Source organism: Phaseolus vulgaris, chromosome 8 (genome assembly GCF_051622355.1).
Source record: "Phaseolus vulgaris cultivar YP4 chromosome 8, ASM5162235v1, whole genome shotgun sequence".
NCBI lineage: Eukaryota > Viridiplantae > Streptophyta > Magnoliopsida > Fabales > Fabaceae > Phaseolus > Phaseolus vulgaris.
Genome location: NC_143505.1, coordinates 4,424,928 through 4,441,772, shown reverse-complemented (window position 1 = coordinate 4,441,772; position 16,845 = coordinate 4,424,928). Strand labels below are relative to the sequence as shown.

The window sequence follows — 16,845 nt, the reverse complement described above, 5'->3', positions numbered from 1 at the left end:
TGAATATTATTTAATATTTTCCTTTCTTATTTTTCTGTTGATCTAAATAATAAAAGAGAAAAACTCCCCTTTCAATCCCATTTCCACGTCTAAATCAATGTCCCTACCACAACAGTGAAATTATAGCTAAGTTTGTCAACAAAAAACAAATGTCGGTTCAAAACTGATAAAATGTACATAAACTAAAATTAAAATTATCTAGCAAAAAGTTGCGTTCACATCATATATACTTTAAAAATTCATAAATTGTCTTTGAAAAACACGGTTTGAAGTTTCTATGTAATTTCATCACCACACTAAGTAGTTAAGACTTGTGATCTTGGAAGCTGGAAGCGAAGTATTTGACACTTTCATTTTGGTAATCCTCTTGTATGATCATGGATTCTTGGAGTAATTCTTCAATTCCAGAACAGGTCAGAGAGAACAATGTAAACAAGAACTTCTTGCTTCCAAGAAAACCTGTAAGTTACTCTGCACACCTTGCTTTCTCTCAGAGTTGAATTTAACTCAATTTTGTAAACAAAAATAGTCATATGCTTTCTGCAAGTTTATGCAGTTAATAGTTTCTATGAACCTTTCTTCCCATTAAAACTTGACTCTTTTTTTTTTTTTGCTTTAACTGGCCTTTTTATGTTGCAAATCTCGAAATTACAACAAAGGCAAGACAACCAAATCAAATCATATACAGGAAATTGCGTCGAGGTTCTGCAGGGAGAATTCCAGAGAAACAAATTGAGGTCTCAAACTGTTAATTAGTATATGTTTTCTTTAAAGTTACATATGTGAAGTTTGATATAAAATTGTGCATTCTAATGTCTAGAAGAAGAAAAAGTTGTTGTTTCTGCAATAAAAGTACTTAGTTCTTTTAACTTTAATTCAAGCATGTATTCAATCTTCTAGAATAAAATGTGTATAAATAGATGATTCATTATGATCATCTCTATTTTGTGTGCTTTCTCTGTGTTCTCTTCCCCCTCCCTCCATTCTAACATATATGTGTGTTTGTTTTAGAAGTACCCTACAAATAAGGAGTTACTGAGAACAATAGCGTACTTGAGAACTGCCATATATGAGGTAAGATCACCACCATTATTTCCAGTATTTGATTTTAGTACCTTTTGATTTACATATAGAACGTTGAACGGATGCTGAAATCATTAAATTATATGTGATTTTTGACTCCACATGGCATGCAGAATGATGAAATGTTGCCTAACAATAAAGCCTATATTATTGACGAGGAAGATGAAGAAGAGTGGAGCACACAAAGCGAGGAGGAAAAAGGCCAAAAGAAGCTTTACAAGTCAATTCAAAAGCTTAACAGCAACGACTCTACGTACACACCCACCAAAAACCAGAGAAAGACAGGCAACAACATCGCCAAGGTTAGTTATCTGATCAATTTGCTTGCTCAATTTCTTTTAAAAAAGTACCATCATATTAATAATCTGGACTAAGTACATAGTAACTATATAAATTCTATAGACAAAGTTGCATTTTAATTGCTGGTCTGCATAATCAACACAGTTTGCTGCTCCTTCTTTATAACACCAATACTATATCTCACTACCAATTCTGGTTTTTGAGCAAGATTTGGACAAGATTAGATTACCTCATATAACATAATAATGCTTCCTTCAGAACTACCCTCCCATTCATCAAATCCAGCCACTGGACCTGAATTCTGCATTAAGGAATCTGCATAATTCCATAAAGAAGGCCAGCAACTTCTGTGTTAAGACCGTCCCTGCACCTCCAACCAATTCTGCACCTTCAATCTGCCTTCAATCTTCACTTGTATTGGATCTGGCGCACCACACCTAAGATGACCAATGACCCGATCCAGAGTTGAAGCAGAACAGCTGCTTCAGCTCCTTCCAACTCCAAAGCTTCACTCTTTAAAAAACTTGCAGCACCGTGACCCATCTTTAGACTTGACAGTTATGCAGCAAGAAAGTGCCTCCCCTATGCTGCTTAAGGCACTGGCACAAATCTGCAGCACCTATAGACAAGGCACACAATTGGCTAGAGACTTTACCTTGCTTGTTAATCGAAGGAAGAATCACAAGCACTTTCTCCAGCATTAACAAACAAGCGAAATTGATAGCACAAAGCTGCAGAGAAGGTAACCAGCGAGGACTGATGGCATAGAGCTGCAGAATTTCTTGGAGTCTATAAAGCAATAAACAAGAAACCAGAACCAGCTCCCTGTAGATGACAGCTTGACCCTTGCATGTGGTTATCTGCTGCATAATTCAGCCACTGGGCCAGCACCTCCATTTGGTCTTTTAGTATGCTGTCACAAACAGCTTCATGAACTAAACAAAGTCTACCTTGACCAGCTCCTTCTTGTAGAACAACATTCCAAAAAAAGAATTCACTCCCGCCAGCTTTGTGAGAGCACCCGAGGCACTCCTACACTGAATGACCCTGCTGCACAACAAATACTGTTACATGTTTTACCTTAATATCATGACAGCATCCTTTCCATCAACTCCCTACCTCCAACTCTGCCCATAGCAGTCTATAAATGTCCTCTGCCGTCACAACCTTTCCATATATTTCTGCATAATTATGCAGCACTACCACTTCAACTCAATACTGTCACAACCTATAAATCTTGAATACACAGAATAGTTTTTTTCCTCTGGAAAAGTATTGATAAATCATATACAAATTTAATTGAATTAAGTACTATTCCAAACATTATGCACTTTAGTATTTGATAATTTTTTTTTAAAATACCATCTTAATAAAATAAAGGAGAAAGATGTTATACGAAGTGACACTAGAATTTTGATTGCCCCGGAATAAATATTAGTCAGAATCGTAGTAATTTATAAGACTACAATACTATTTTCTTCCAAAACTTGTAAGACTGATTCTTTCGAATATGGACAGATAAGCAAGGAATGTGCTCTATGTTCTTCCTCTTCCCATGTGATAAACGTAAAAAACATATGCAAAACTTCACAGCGTGGAGGCCAAGGATTAACAAGAAATGATTCTCACGTAAGTGCCTCCATGAGCAAGGCATTCAAACAGTTCTGTTCAACAGAGATAATTTGTCCACAAGAACATCGTGCTGCACTAGCAGTGAAGTTGTATGGAGTTCAAGCAGCACTTTTATCTGCTTTGGGTAACCCTTTTGAGAACATATCCAAATCCACAATAAGCTTAGCAAACATCTCACAGGCACCAACTTTAAGTATGTGGCAAGCCTCTAATGGGTTCTTACCAGCCTTAGTGTGGAGTGGAATGTTCATAACGAGTTTTGTGTACACAATAGTGGTGGTTCGGTCTTTGCCTTTTAGAGTGCCTATTATCTCTATGCTGTGCATTGCTCTTCTGTACAGTTTATCTGTCTTGGTTGCTGCAGCATCAGGATTTAATGTCACGTGTGGCACGTTTAGAATGAGTGGCATCTTATTTGCATGTTTAGGGGTTCTTGGTTTTGCTTTGATCCTTCTTGTTCTGCTCTTGCTTGTGATGTTTGCTTCCTGGAGATGCACAAAACAAGATGGCGGAGCAAAGTGATGAATTCTTGGTGCCTTTGCAGTGTTGTGTTATTATGGTAAATTTTTTGGTAATGAGTTCTTGGTGCTTTGAGTTTTTTTCCAGCCATATTTTTGGTGAAAGACTAATCTCATTTCTAATGTTATTAATAAGATGAATTTAACACACCATTAAGATAGCATATGGGTTCTGCATTATACATGGATGGTGATTATCTTTATGGTTTGAAGGGTACTAAACTTGCACTTACCTTCATATTAAGGCTTTGTACTTTTAAAGTAGGTTTTGCTTCACTCATTATATGAATTTAGCTTTCACTGCCAGTTGAAAGACTTTTACAATTTATAAATCAATTGCAGATCTTTCTACATATAACTTATAGTAAATTATTTATATATCAAATTAGTAAAATTTGATAACAAAAAACATTTATAACATTTTGAAGCATAATAAATAATTAATGGCATGATAATATTTGATAACTTTATAATGTTACAATATTAAAGAGTGAAAGATGTGAATTTTAGATTGGATAAGAGATGAAATTTGAATGATGAAATAAATCAAGTAACTAATTACTAATTAGAAAAAAAGGAGACAAATTAAGACGAGTAACTTACTTTTGATATGAAAAATTCTCTCATGATATTACCATCAGGTTAATAATTTTCTTTCAAATTTTTGTAATAAGTAAAAATATTATTAATTGATTCAGAGGGTAATGTAAAGGCTTTAGTGGTCACGAGAAGTTGGACATGACTTTGTTGATTGATTGAAAACAATCTTCTCCAACGAACTGGTGATTTGCAATCACTCAAATTCTTTAATTTCCTAAAAAAAAATTAAAAAAATTTAAATTTATTTTTTTATCAGTAAAAATAATAAATAAATATGAATCATTTAAAGAATAATTAACTCTTATATATAAAAAAATAAAATAGGACCTCACTCCTTATTTTGTCCCAAACTTACGACATAAACTACCCACAAATTCATACCCGCATAAACAACTAAAGAGGTCCGTCCTTGGCAATAGGATATAACATTACATCAAACTCCAAAATACAAATAGACATAATCGACTCACCAAGAAATTAACCTCCAAAAGAAAAAGACATTTTTTTTACAAAAAAGTACAAAACCTTAACAAACTACGAACATAACAAAACAAAAAACAAGAGAACATAATTTTTTAGCGTCACAAATACTCCTCCAAAAGGTCAAACTAAACTAATGTAAGAAGCAAATGTTCCTATTGCAATATAACCATTTACTCCATCTAGGTAGTCTGACTACTTACAACCAACCGTAAAACACACAATTTCTTCCTTCCTAAAACAAGGTTTTAACAATAAATACCATAGTAAAATAAGCAAAATTATTTAACAGATTTCATACATACCATGCGTTCCAAACACCAGTCAGAATAAGTGAACTCTGCATATTTTTCTTACTAGTAATTAAAGCCCAAACTTTTCTTTGTGCCACCACAAACACCTCTATATGGTCTACTCTCCCATTTTTAAAGACACACCTATTTCGAAGTTTCCAAATTTCACCTACAATTGCAATCCACACCCCTCCCCAAATTCTGGATAAAGATCATTCACAATTTGTAGGGCCAAACATCATGAAGTGTACCTTAGCATCAAAATGGTTCATAGACAAGCATCCCAACCAAGACAAACACAAACTCCAAATTCTCCACGCAACCTTACACTTAAAGAATAAATGACAAACAATCTCCTATTCCTCACCACACAACCCACACAAGATACTTACCCGTAACACTCCTCGTCTCAGTAGATTATCCTTTGTTGTTATGCTATTATTCATCACCCTCTAGACTGTAGTTCGTGCAGATGGGAGAACCTTTATCTTTCAAAATTTCTCAAAAAGAGTCTTATCCTCACCTACCCCATCTAACTTTAAGGATTTATAGGCATATCTCACAGAAATATCACCCCTCCAACTCCAACTGTCCATACCGCTCTCCCCTTCCTTGACTACCTTCTTATTATCTAACAAGAGCAACAACTGAGCGACCTGATTCTCTTCCCACATAAACAAAATTCTCCTCCACCCCAACTTCCACTCCCCCTACCATTGTTCCAACTTTCAGCTTGTACCAGAGAACAACCATGATCTACATCGATCGAATACAATCTTGGATATTTAAACATTAAAGTTTCGTTAACAACCCATTTATCTTCCCAAAATCTGATTTCCTTCCCATTCCCCAATCACCCACTCAACTTTGTCTTCGAAATCACACCCCCACACATCTGAGCTCCACACACTTTTCAGATCTCTCCACCAAAGAGAGTCCTTATTATTTCATAATATGAGATTAACAAAAGATAGTTAAGTTCAATATTTTTCCTCCACCACAAACCAAAATTATTATATAATAATTAAGAAGTAGTAGAAATTAATAAAATTTAATTATGTTTGTAAATATTAGTAGACATGGACGTGTGTTTTGTAAGAAATTAGTGTAATTTTTTCGTAAATTATGATTTTGGGTAACTTTTTTTATGAAAATGGATAAGTTGTATATTATGTAAACAATTTTAAAGTGGAAGTTATACTTATTTATACGACTTTAGGTCAGAAAGATTCCATGTGGATGTCGTACCCCACCAGTACGACTTTGTCAGTTTCATTAAACAGAAGTTGTATGACACCCCAACAACTTTATTAAATATGAACTTAATTTTAGGTAGAATTGTATATGGTCGGTACGATTTCAGTGTAAAACAATATGGTGTAAAACAATACAATTGAAATCATACCACTCTTGTACGACTTCAGTTGTATTATTTTACAATAAAGTCACGTAGGACTTACCTATTTTTCATTAAAAGAAATTATCTAAAATTGTAATTTGTGAAAAAAATTGCCCTAGTAAAAGATGTGTGTGGTAGATAACTGTATTATAAATTCTCCATCCCAAAAGTCCAAGAAATCACACAATTGGAATTGTTGAGATGACTTATTAAGAACTGAAATTTTGAAAAGATGCATTTGAGTTGTCCATCTCAATCGGTTGGACTTTATTGGATGGAACCACCAAGTCAACACTAATATTTAGCAAATTACATGAACAGTCTGATCTATTTATTGCAAAGTGACCTTGAAAAGCCAATGCGATTTTATTAATGTTGGAGAAATAATTTTGAAACAAATAGGTTAAATAGGAAAAAGAAAATGGAACTAGTTGACAACACTTTGGTATCTTCATCTTCAACTTGAAGATATTAATTGTACACACAGTAACCACATATGGATGCATTTGCATCTTTTTATTACATCCATATATTTATTCTTCTTGCAATACTGTAAGGATATCAATGATTTTCTTCTCCAAAAAAACTCATCCATCATGTTTATGAAACAACACCAAGAGAGGCCTAAACAGTAACAGTGAAGACTGAGGCCACAAAAATTTAAACAGCATCAAAATTACTCTCAGCAACACTTTCCTCATGGCCAGTGAGAGGAACCATTTCTCCTTTACCACTCTCAACCACAAAGGCATCAAAATTAGCCCACAAAACAGCATGGAGCAAAACTAAAGGCACACTACTAGCCAAAGTCACTGCAAGATGAATACCTGCCTCTGTCAAAATCAGCTGCACTGCAGTTGCAACTGCCAGCAAAGCCAACACAACTCTTTTATCTATGATTCTGTGAAGCACAGCAGAGTTGGGAAAAGACCTCAGAATTAAACAGTAAACGGTTGTGACATAGGTCATGATCACCAACAGAATCAAGGACACCTTACGCTTAGGATGAGGGTTATGAAGAGTATGATCCACACAAAGAGTGTGTAGTACAAGCCAAAACTCCCTATGTTTCTCATGATGCGGACTCCTGCAGCTTCTGATGTTGAGGGTATGTTGATGGGGCAGTAGACTTGGAAGTTGGCATAGAACATTTCTTGAGGCCCTTTTGGTTCTGGTTCATGAGGCTCAGTGGATGGTGGTGAGGAGCTAGGTATTCTCTGCTTGGTTTCATAGTTTGCCATGGCACTTGAAGTGAAAGTTGGAAGATCAAATAATATAAGAGTTTTCTTCAAAAAACGTCTCACAGAAAACTAGTAAGATAGAATATAGACTTGTATATAACTTTCAGATGAGTTTAACTTGGACCAAATTGATGCATATATAGAATATGTAAAGAATAGCATTAAAGAAATTGCTCTCAGAATAGGTGGTTGACTACAACTTTGAATTTGAAGACTTGAAAGTAATTTGCGCGTTGAGGACTTAGTCAACTAATACCATAGAATACAAACTTCACCATAAAACTCTATTTGTTGTTAATTTTTAATTGCCTAGTTCTAGATTGTAGTAGATATATTAACATTGACATCACATTTTCTATAGTATTGGTAATTAGGGAGAAACAAAAGTATTAGTTTCTGAAGGTGTATGTGGCTATTGGATTAGTCTCAAGATTTGGAATTTTTTTTTAAATCCTTCAGATTAGTTTGAAGATTACTTTAGTACAAAGTAAATATAATATGGTCTAGGCCGAAACGTCAACCAAAGGTTGTATCGAAAGTCTCGACCGAAAGGTTAAATATAAAAAGTAAATAAGTAAAATTAAATTAGTTATTATAGCAAAGTCAATAAGATGAGTCCAAATATGCAGGTGTGTTTTCAAAATGTTAGGTGCAAAAAGAAAAGATCCAGGTAACTTTTAAGCCCAATAAGAGAGCCTTATAAATAGATGTTCAACCCAAGAAGTAAGTAAGATTCAATTTATCTGATGAACATAAAACTATATTTGATTTGGCATCGGAGCGCCTTGCAGGTACACACCCACCCCACCACCCCACCAATGACAAATTATGCCGTAGATGGAAGACTCATTGTATCTTCATATATCTAACTTAAAACTATGTATTCTCTTGGAATTGTATTCTTCCAATGCAATAAAAATATGAAATTTTCTTGAAACTATATTATTTTAATATAAAATATTTAGTGTTTTATATTTTTTTATTTAAGTGTTTGAATTAGGCAGCTTGTAGAAGATTTGGCAAGCAACGAATTGAAGTCAATATGGGGACCTTCTTAGTACTTACAAACGTTCATTGAATCTAATGACACATATATCATTAGTGTAACACTATTTTTTTACAAAGATAAAATAATTTTATAAGGTTTTTTTATTAAAATAAGATATTACTTTTAAAATTATCGAAGTGACAACTCATACTGACGACTTTATTAGAAAGAAATTGTATTATAGTTACACAATTCTAATCACAATAATAAAATTATGACATAACTTTAATATAAAATTAGATTTCAACTGATATCACCTGGTGACCAAAGCATTCACACAATTTCTTTAGAATAAAATTGACATGTTGAAACAACTTGTCCATCTTAATAATTCAAAAAATTTGATCAATTTCAATAAAAAAATCTTTAAACTTATTCACTTTGATAATATAAAAAGGAAAATAATTTATATAATTCTTGAATATTGGTTAGATTTCTAAAAAATTTAAGTATGATTTTAACACAATTTAAAAAAAATACATTAATTTTCTAAAATTCAAACTTTATTGTTATTATAATTAAAAAAATAATAAACAAATCCTTGTGAACAGTCATGAAAAACACTACTCTAAAAATAATTTGGAACATACTTATGCACATAAATTTTTATTGTCAATTTATATAATTCATAATTATATAATATATAGATCTGTGTTCCCGTATTCTACATTTTAGAAATTTTATGTATCTCTGTTCGCGTCCGTGTGTGCGCTACATAGCAAAGCAGTAACGAGTAATTCCATTTTTTCTCAATAGATTTAATAATCCAAATTTTTTTATACAACTACATTACAACTCTCAATATTATTATTTTAATATTTTTTATATTATTTAATTATAAATTTATTTTTTATCATATATGTATATATTTAAATCTATTATATAAAAAATTGTATACCAATTTTAAGATTGTGAAACCATCATTTCCCCTTGTTCCTTCTCATCTCAATCGAAACAATGTCTAGAATCTTCAGTTTTTTAGAAAAATATCTGAAATCTAATGTTCTGCCAAAAAGACATGCTTCAGAAAAATATCCATTCCCTTTGTTATCTACCAGTTAGGCATGGAAAACTCTGTTTCATCTCTCTCGCTGCGTTTTCCTCCAAACCCAACGCCCAACTTTTTCCAAGTCTTGAGCTTTAGACCTTCCAAAACCCACCCAAGAAGACCTCCCAGATTCACCACCCCCAGAAAGCAGAGGACCAAGAAGGTAAAACCCTTCACCGAAAAGGACGCGTTTCCATGCTCCTTACCCCTCCACAACAAAAACCCAATCTTCATCTACAAAGACATCAAGCGTTTCGCTCGCCAGAACAAGCTCAAGGAAGCTCTCACCATCTTGGACTACGTGGACCAACGTGGCATTCCCGTGGATTCCACGACTTTCTCTGCTGTCATCGCCGCCTGCATACGTACCAAGTCATTGCCACAAGGGAGGGAAGTTCACATCCATATCAGAATCAATGGTCTCGAAAACAATGTTTTCTTGCGGACAAAGTTGGTTCAAATGTACACCTCATGTGGGTCGTTGGAAGAGGCGCAGAAACTGTTTGAGGGATTGCCCTGTGAGAGTGTCTACCCCTGGAATGCTTTGCTCAGAGGCACTGTGGTTTCTGGGGAAAGACAGTACATTGATGTGCTTAAGACTTATGCTGAGATGAGGGCATTGGGGGTTCAGCTGAATGTGTACAGTTTCTCCAATGTGATCAAGAGCTTCGCCGGCGCATCGGCGTTTTCGGAAGGCTTGAAGACTCATGCGCTTTTGATTAAAAATGGATTTGTGGACAACTACATTCTTAGAACCAGTTTGATTGATATGTACTTCAAGTGTGGGAAGGTTAGGCTTGCTTGCCATGTGTTTGAGGAAATTCCTGAGAGGGATGTTGTCGCGTGGGGGGCGATGCTTGCTGGGTTTGCACACAATAAGATGCAGAAGGAGGTGTTGGAGTATGTGAGGTGGATGGTGAAGGAGGGAATGAAGCCCAATTCGGTTGTGATTGCAATTGCGGTTCCTGTGATTGGGGAGGTTTGTGCGAGGAGGTTGGGTCAGGAGTTTCATGCTTATGTTTTGAAAACGAAATCTTACTCTAAGCAGGTACCGATTCAGTCTGCTTTGATTGATATGTATTGCAAGTGTGGGGATATGATTTCGGCAAGACGGGTTTTTTATGGCTCGAAGGAGAGGAATGTGGTTTGTTGGACGGCTCTGATGGCGGGGTATGCTGTGAATGGAAAACTAGAGCAGGCACTGAGGTCCACCATTTGGATGCAGCAAGAAGGATTCAGGCCTGATGTGGTCACGGTTGCGACTGTTCTTCCAGTCTGTGCACAGTTGAGGGCTCTGGAACAAGGGAGGCAAATTCATGCTTATGCTTTGAAACATTGGTTTCTGCCTAATGTGTCTATAACTTCTCAATTGATGATGATGTACTCTAAGTGTGGTGTTGTTGAGTATTCTAGAAGATTATTTGATAATATGGAACAAAGGAATGTGATTTCGTGGACCGCCATGATTGATTCATTTATAAATAATGGACATCTGTGTGAAGCACTTGGTGTGATGAGGTCAATGCAATTGTCAAAGTACAGGCCTGATTCTGTTGCTATAGGAAGGATGCTGAGTGTTTGTGGTGAACTAAAACTTGTAAAGCTTGGGCAGGAGATTCATGGGCAGATCTTGAAAAGGGACTTTGCACGAGTTCCTTTTGTTTCTGCAGAACTTATAAATACGTATGGTTCATTTGGAGATGTTAACAAGGCTAAGTTGGTGTTTAATGCAGTCCCAGTTAAAGATTCTATAACATGGACCGCTCTTATAAAGGCTTATGGATATAATGAATTTTATCACGATGCAATTAACCTTTTTGATCATATGAGATCTTCTCCGAATCACTTCACTTTTGCCGCCATTCTATCTATATGTGACAGAGCTGGATTTGTTGATGATGCCTGTAGAATCTTCAATTTAATGCCTAAATATAAAATTGAAGCATCTAAGGAACACTTTGCTATTTTGGTGCAACTACTTACCCGCAATGGTCAACTAGAGAAAGCTCAAAGATTTGAACAAATGAGTTCTTTCTTGTAGAAGAGACAACAACACCTTTTCCTTCTGAAAGATTTATAGAATGAACAATTCAGAATCCTGACATGTAACTTTTGTCTCAGAATTTCTGAGTTGTCATGTATTTGTAATTTTGTTCCATACTGTACGGCTCATAAGATTTTCTTTGAGCTTCTCTACCAAATTAAGTGTTTATATAATTCATACATGAATTTGTAGTTTTTGGGAATCTGGTGTTTTAAAAATTATTTGGACAAAAGTAACCTTATCAGGGTTTCAAATTGCAATTCACGCCCCTTAAAATTTTAGAACCCTAAAACTTCAGAGTGACTATCCCGTGGTTGAATGCATCACTGTCATTTGCCATTATTGTTTCTGTTCCTTACCTACACTGTTGATGCATCATCTCCTCCTTTACCACCACCATTCTTTGAGTAGCTTTGCATGGTTGAATTTTTGGGATTTTTGTTAAAATTGCCAAAAATTCAATTGGAAATTGGAATATTACATCATTGGTCCATGTTCTGTCTTGCAAGTTGCATCTTAGATACAGATAATCTTTGGTGTTTGTTGCGCCACACTACTCATTCAACTTTCTCCTAATGATGTCTGTCCAGCTTATCATAACTTGCTTGATAAAAGGCCAAAGTTGTGTCGTTGTAGTTATTACAAGTATTTACGCTGGATTGCTAATACCGTTTGTGATTCTGCCCTGTTGACGAATCTGGGCAGCCTAGTTAGATGAAAGTAACCACGAGTCTACTCATTCTTCACCCACTGACACCGTAGTTGACAAAATAACAATAGATTCCAGAGTGCTAGCTGTTCTAGCAAACAAAGAAGCATTGTCAAGGGAAATGACAAATAATCTGGATGTAAAATTTGTAAATCTGTTATTGTTTTCCTAATTACTATTGGACAGATATATGTCGCAAGTTAGCTCATTTACAAGACTGAAATAATTGTGAATCTATTGCTCTGTTTCTTATAATAATGAGCAGCAGTGGAATATATGTATGTGACAGTTTAGCTTATTTTATGGGGCTGAAAACCAGTTGTATTCCATTATAATTAACAATATTTACATAGGAATTCTCCAGTAGAACACAAGTATTTCCCCCTACAATTTTCAGAGCCGGACAAGCATTAGCTATGGTTCCTGTGAGTGAGAAAATCAAGTGCTGAGTTTGTACAGCACTAAACCATTTTGTGTGTCTCAGTGGAATCACCTTTCAGGTACTTAAGGAACTTGGAACAGGAAGTTACGATGTTATGAAAATCAGATGATGTGTGATGTTAAGTTGCGAGTTTCTTAGAACACAGATCATATGAATTATGTAGACTTAAACATACATTATTTCTTTCCTTACCTCTCGAGGCACACAATGTCCTATAACTTATGGGATTACTTTATATGCTCAATCGTAGACATATAACATAATGCACTTAAGGCATTCGAGTTCCTTGTGATTATTTTAAATTTATGATCCCTGTTTGACTCTACAGGGTTTTTAAATTGTTACCTAGGATAATATGATTAGTTTATTTAGTCCAACTTTATTGATATTTTTGTATGGGTGATATTCATTGCGTAACTTTGCCTTGCGCATTTGGCTTATTTCAGAAAGAAGATTGGTACATCTGCATTGATTCAGTATACTTTTTGTATATAATCTGGTTATAAGAGTCATATGTTGTAATGCTAATAGCATTGCTAATTGCCACATGATGTGACCTATTGGTGTGGGCAGGATAAATTGAAAACATTAGTAAACTGCAAGATTCTCCCCTCAACAGAAGAGAGGAAGCCTTGGACAGAGTTTTGGGTGCCCCATGGTTATTGATCTCAGCACCAAGCCAAGTAAACATGATAAGCATCATTCTGAACCAGGCAGTAAGAAGATTACAAGCCAAAGCTTAAAGAGTATGTTGAAGGTGTCGAATAAATTAATACAAGACTGATACACCATTATCATTCGTTAACAAGACATCTAGTTCATATGAATCCAACTCCGTATTTGGCGAGAAACAATGTCATTTTTTGTCATCTTAATTTACAAAAATCAAAGTGACAGGACGCGCAAAAAACCTCAGTAAAAGCCATACTACAAGGTTTCAGCTCTTGCTAGAGATCTATTCCATATAAGCTATTTCAACAAGTGACATAAGATTAGAATTCATGAAATTCGTCAATTCCATTTCAAGGAGCATATTAAACAAATTATCCCGGAAAAAAAGTCACAGGAAAATGCTGCATCCAACTGTTGCTTGAAAACTGCTTCCAACACAACTTAACAACATTCAACGTCTTGACCCAGACTCAAGAACTGACCAAACAATTGTCTTACTTATCATCAAATGAATACTTTCTGTATTGCAATTTGCAAATGCATATGCTACCCAAAATAACAGGTACAAAATACATATGAAACGACCCGATCCAGGCAATTGGAAAGAAAATGTGTCAACTGCAGTGATCGCATGCAAATTATCAAATGAATGCAACTTATGATGACCATTTTTTGTGCGAAATGCAACATCCTCATAGACCCCTGTGATATTGCAACAGAATAAGCAAAATGTCAGAACAAATAGAAAGCAACACGTGGAATAAAATCCAGAGGTTTACATGATATAATATTATAATATGCTTTTGATCAAAATGAAGTTCCCACGTGGCCACCAATATTATTGTAAGCCACATAATAACATTTTCAGTTCCAAAGTCAATGAAACCAACTTGAAATCACGGCAGAAACAAAATCACTAGCATGAGTTGATACAAACAACCAAAATATGCTTTTTACATTTGATGGAAATTAATTAGTCCAAGAGACTAGAAGTTGCATGTTTACCCTTCAAGCCTTGCGTCAATTATAAATTAACTTTATCAGTAGTTTGTAAGAAGATGTGCCAATTCAAGATTTTTCATGTAGGATACCATTACTTCCAAACTTTAAACTAACTAGTGAACAAATCAACAGATCCCAAATTAATATCTTCAAGGTTAAAGATTGCAGGCCAAATTGATCTCTTATGCAAAACTATATATATATCACTACGTTCAGAGAGTGGGCTATATCGATAAGTCCACGTGACATGGTAAAATCCACCTTATTTTGATTATTTTACAATGACATAGAGCCATTAATAATCCTTTTTAGCAAAGGTTACGTGTGGTGTGTGGTCGTGTCTTACATTTTGGATACTAACCATCTCAAGGTGCACGAGTCAAAATCTGTCTGCTTCATAGCTTAAAACAATTCATGTCATTGAGGGGAATTTCGTTGCAATTTATCTAAACATCATGTACTTAAAAAGATTACTTGAAAATAATATGATGCAGAGATAAGGTGCAGATTTTAGTAATACTCTAAAGGATAAAATTTGGTCTTTTATATAAGCGCTAAATACCTGACTTTCTTGATCAAAATGGCCTTAAGTTTCTTAGAGAGATCCTCAGACCGAATCCTTTGGTGCAAGTTCTTTTGGGCTAAAACACGCTTCTCAGAGTTTTTGATATGGAATCTTTGCTCCTGCTTTATCATCCTCTCAATCCCACTTCCTTGCATCTTACGCTGCATCAATCCCAATGCCATTTCCAAGTTCCCATCTATGACTCTCACTCGTATGCCTCTGCATTGTTGAAGCTGCTGCATTTGATGATGCCCAATATTGAAGGGTTCAGTTGTGAAACCTGAAGTTCTGAATAAGCCTGATAAACGCCTTGCCACGAAGTTCATATCTTACAGATAAGAATGTGCTTACTCCTTCTACTCTTCCTTTTACGAGCACTAGTAAAAAGCAAGGAGGAAAAATATTCAATTTAAAAAAAAAATCTAGTTGTATTGTTGTTGACACAACATCATGCATAAAAAAGGAGGTCAACTATAATTTTTTACATTTTATAAATTTTTTGGGACTGTTGAATATCTTGTGGTTAGGGGTGTCTACAAGTAGGATTGATTTAGTTTTGCAGAAGAAAATCCAAATGAATCCATTCGGATTGTAGTGGTTTCCTAAGTAAAAGAAGACCAAAACAAGCATATCAATTATGAAGAATCTGCTGTACGTCTATGGACATGAACTTCAAGCCTGTGACTAAAAAAGGCATGACATAACAACAATTACATCTAGATCTTTCAAATGACAGAACTTGCCCTTACCATTAAGCATCAGGTATGCCCATATAAATTATGTAAAGTACCCAGGCACAATTCATGGACAGATTTCAAATCACATAATGTTTGAGAATTTTCATATTGTCAAATAATCGTAATTTTCTCAACATAACAGAACTTTGTCGAAATATCCATTACATTAGGCTACACTTAGGTATTATTATTTCCCTAAAGTGCAATAAGCATATGCTGAAATATATTGATTGAATAATCGTGTCATCCTGATGTATTCTGGTTTTAAAAACAAAGAAAAACACGCAAAACAGTTTCCGAAACAAAACGGACCAGCCACTATTCTATCAATCATAAAAACCACAATGTCACACCAGATGCTCATAACTGAATCACAGAACAACACTATATCACTGCAACGAATAGATTAACTCTAAAATCAGATAGAAAAAGAAAGGAAACAGGGGAACGAAATGAAGAGGTCGAAGAATTTACCTCTGGTCCTCGTCGGAGAAAGTGACGTCGTCACGAATAGGGCTTCGAAATCGAATATGAGATTTTGGAGAGAACGTCTACTCAGCTGACACGACGTCGTATAGAAATGGAAGTATCAGCTCACCCAATTGAAAATAAAACCCTAATTTGGAGGACGAATGAAAATTGTAGTGAAGCCAAACGGGGAATGTGAAAAAAAGATGACAAATTTGGAGTGGCCAGGTTGGTTATTAATGTTTGGAACAGGTCGTTGGGAATTTTTTAATTTTATTTTAGTGAATGTTAATTAATATAATGAATAAATATTCTTATATAAATTATATATCATAATTAAATCTATAATAAGTACACATTTTAATATATTAAATATATTCTAAATTTATGATACATAATTTATATTTTGATATGAAATATTTTTAATTATTCTTAATTTCAAAAATAAACTCAATTAACAAATAAAAGTAAAGATAATAGATTAAGAATTTTGTTTTAAGATGGTTTTATTGAAAACAGAAGTCATAAAAGTTATTTTCAAAGAATTAGTCCAAAATTGTGAAA

The 16,845-nt window shown here is 34.7% G+C and overlaps 4 protein-coding genes across 7 annotated transcripts; 2 read left to right on the top strand and 2 right to left on the bottom strand.

Moving 5' to 3' along the window:
• The first annotated feature begins 208 nt into the window (after positions 1-208).
• Positions 209-3,713, top strand: LOC137825189 (uncharacterized). Of its 4 annotated transcripts, none has more exons than XM_068630864.2 (5): positions 209-461; positions 660-737; positions 1,012-1,074; positions 1,197-1,385; positions 2,902-3,713. In XM_068630864.2, exons 1-5 carry the CDS (start codon positions 372-374, stop codon positions 3,535-3,537), a joined length of 1,056 nt encoding a protein of 351 aa, XP_068486965.1. In that variant the 5' UTR covers positions 209-371; the 3' UTR covers positions 3,538-3,713. The 4 variants fall into 4 exon arrangements, with proteins under 4 accessions (XP_068486965.1, XP_068486964.1, XP_090149867.1 ...); XM_068630863.2 differs by having other exon boundaries at positions 257-461; positions 1,015-1,074; XM_090293741.1 differs by lacking the exon at positions 2,902-3,713 and adding an exon at positions 1,642-2,687 and having other exon boundaries at positions 267-461; positions 1,015-1,074.
• A 2,995-nt stretch (positions 3,714-6,708) lies between these two features.
• On the bottom strand, positions 6,709-7,665 carry LOC137825188 (uncharacterized). Its single transcript, XM_090293739.1, has one exon. It carries the CDS (start codon positions 7,272-7,274, stop codon positions 6,966-6,968), a length of 309 nt encoding a protein of 102 aa, XP_090149865.1. The 5' UTR covers positions 7,275-7,665; the 3' UTR covers positions 6,709-6,965.
• Positions 7,666-9,531: 1,866 nt separating this feature from the next.
• Positions 9,532-11,887, top strand: LOC137824289 (Pentatricopeptide repeat (PPR-like) superfamily protein). Its single transcript, XM_068629864.2, has one exon. The coding sequence runs from the start codon at positions 9,659-9,661 to the stop codon at positions 11,681-11,683; it is 2,025 nt and encodes a 674-aa protein (XP_068485965.1). The 5' UTR covers positions 9,532-9,658; the 3' UTR covers positions 11,684-11,887.
• A 1,948-nt stretch (positions 11,888-13,835) lies between these two features.
• Positions 13,836-16,527, bottom strand: LOC137824288 (Ribosomal protein S21 family protein). The gene is made up of 3 exons (XM_068629863.1): positions 16,288-16,527; positions 15,074-15,453; positions 13,836-14,211 (listed from the first exon to the last, which is right to left on the bottom strand). Exons 2-3 carry the CDS (start codon positions 15,400-15,402, stop codon positions 14,202-14,204), a joined length of 339 nt encoding a protein of 112 aa, XP_068485964.1. The 5' UTR covers positions 15,403-15,453; positions 16,288-16,527; the 3' UTR covers positions 13,836-14,201.
• Between the last annotated feature and the right edge of the window lie 318 nt (positions 16,528-16,845).

Excerpts from the sequence above, each read along its gene's own strand:
- LOC137825189 (XM_068630864.2), top strand. The coding sequence starts at position 372 with ATGATCATGGATTCTTGGAGTAATTCTTCAATTCCAGAACAGGTCAGA. Across the intron at positions 1,075-1,196 it reads TGAGAACTGCCATATATGAG|AATGATGAAATGTTGCCTAA; the intron begins GTAAGATCACCA and ends CATGGCATGCAG. Across the intron at positions 1,386-2,901 it reads CAGGCAACAACATCGCCAAG|ATAAGCAAGGAATGTGCTCT; the intron begins GTTAGTTATCTG and ends GAATATGGACAG.
- LOC137825188 (XM_090293739.1), bottom strand. The coding sequence starts at position 7,274 with ATGACCTATGTCACAACCGTTTACTGTTTAATTCTGAGGTCTTTTCCC.
- LOC137824289 (XM_068629864.2), top strand. The coding sequence starts at position 9,659 with ATGGAAAACTCTGTTTCATCTCTCTCGCTGCGTTTTCCTCCAAACCCA.
- LOC137824288 (XM_068629863.1), bottom strand. The coding sequence starts at position 15,402 with ATGAACTTCGTGGCAAGGCGTTTATCAGGCTTATTCAGAACTTCAGGT.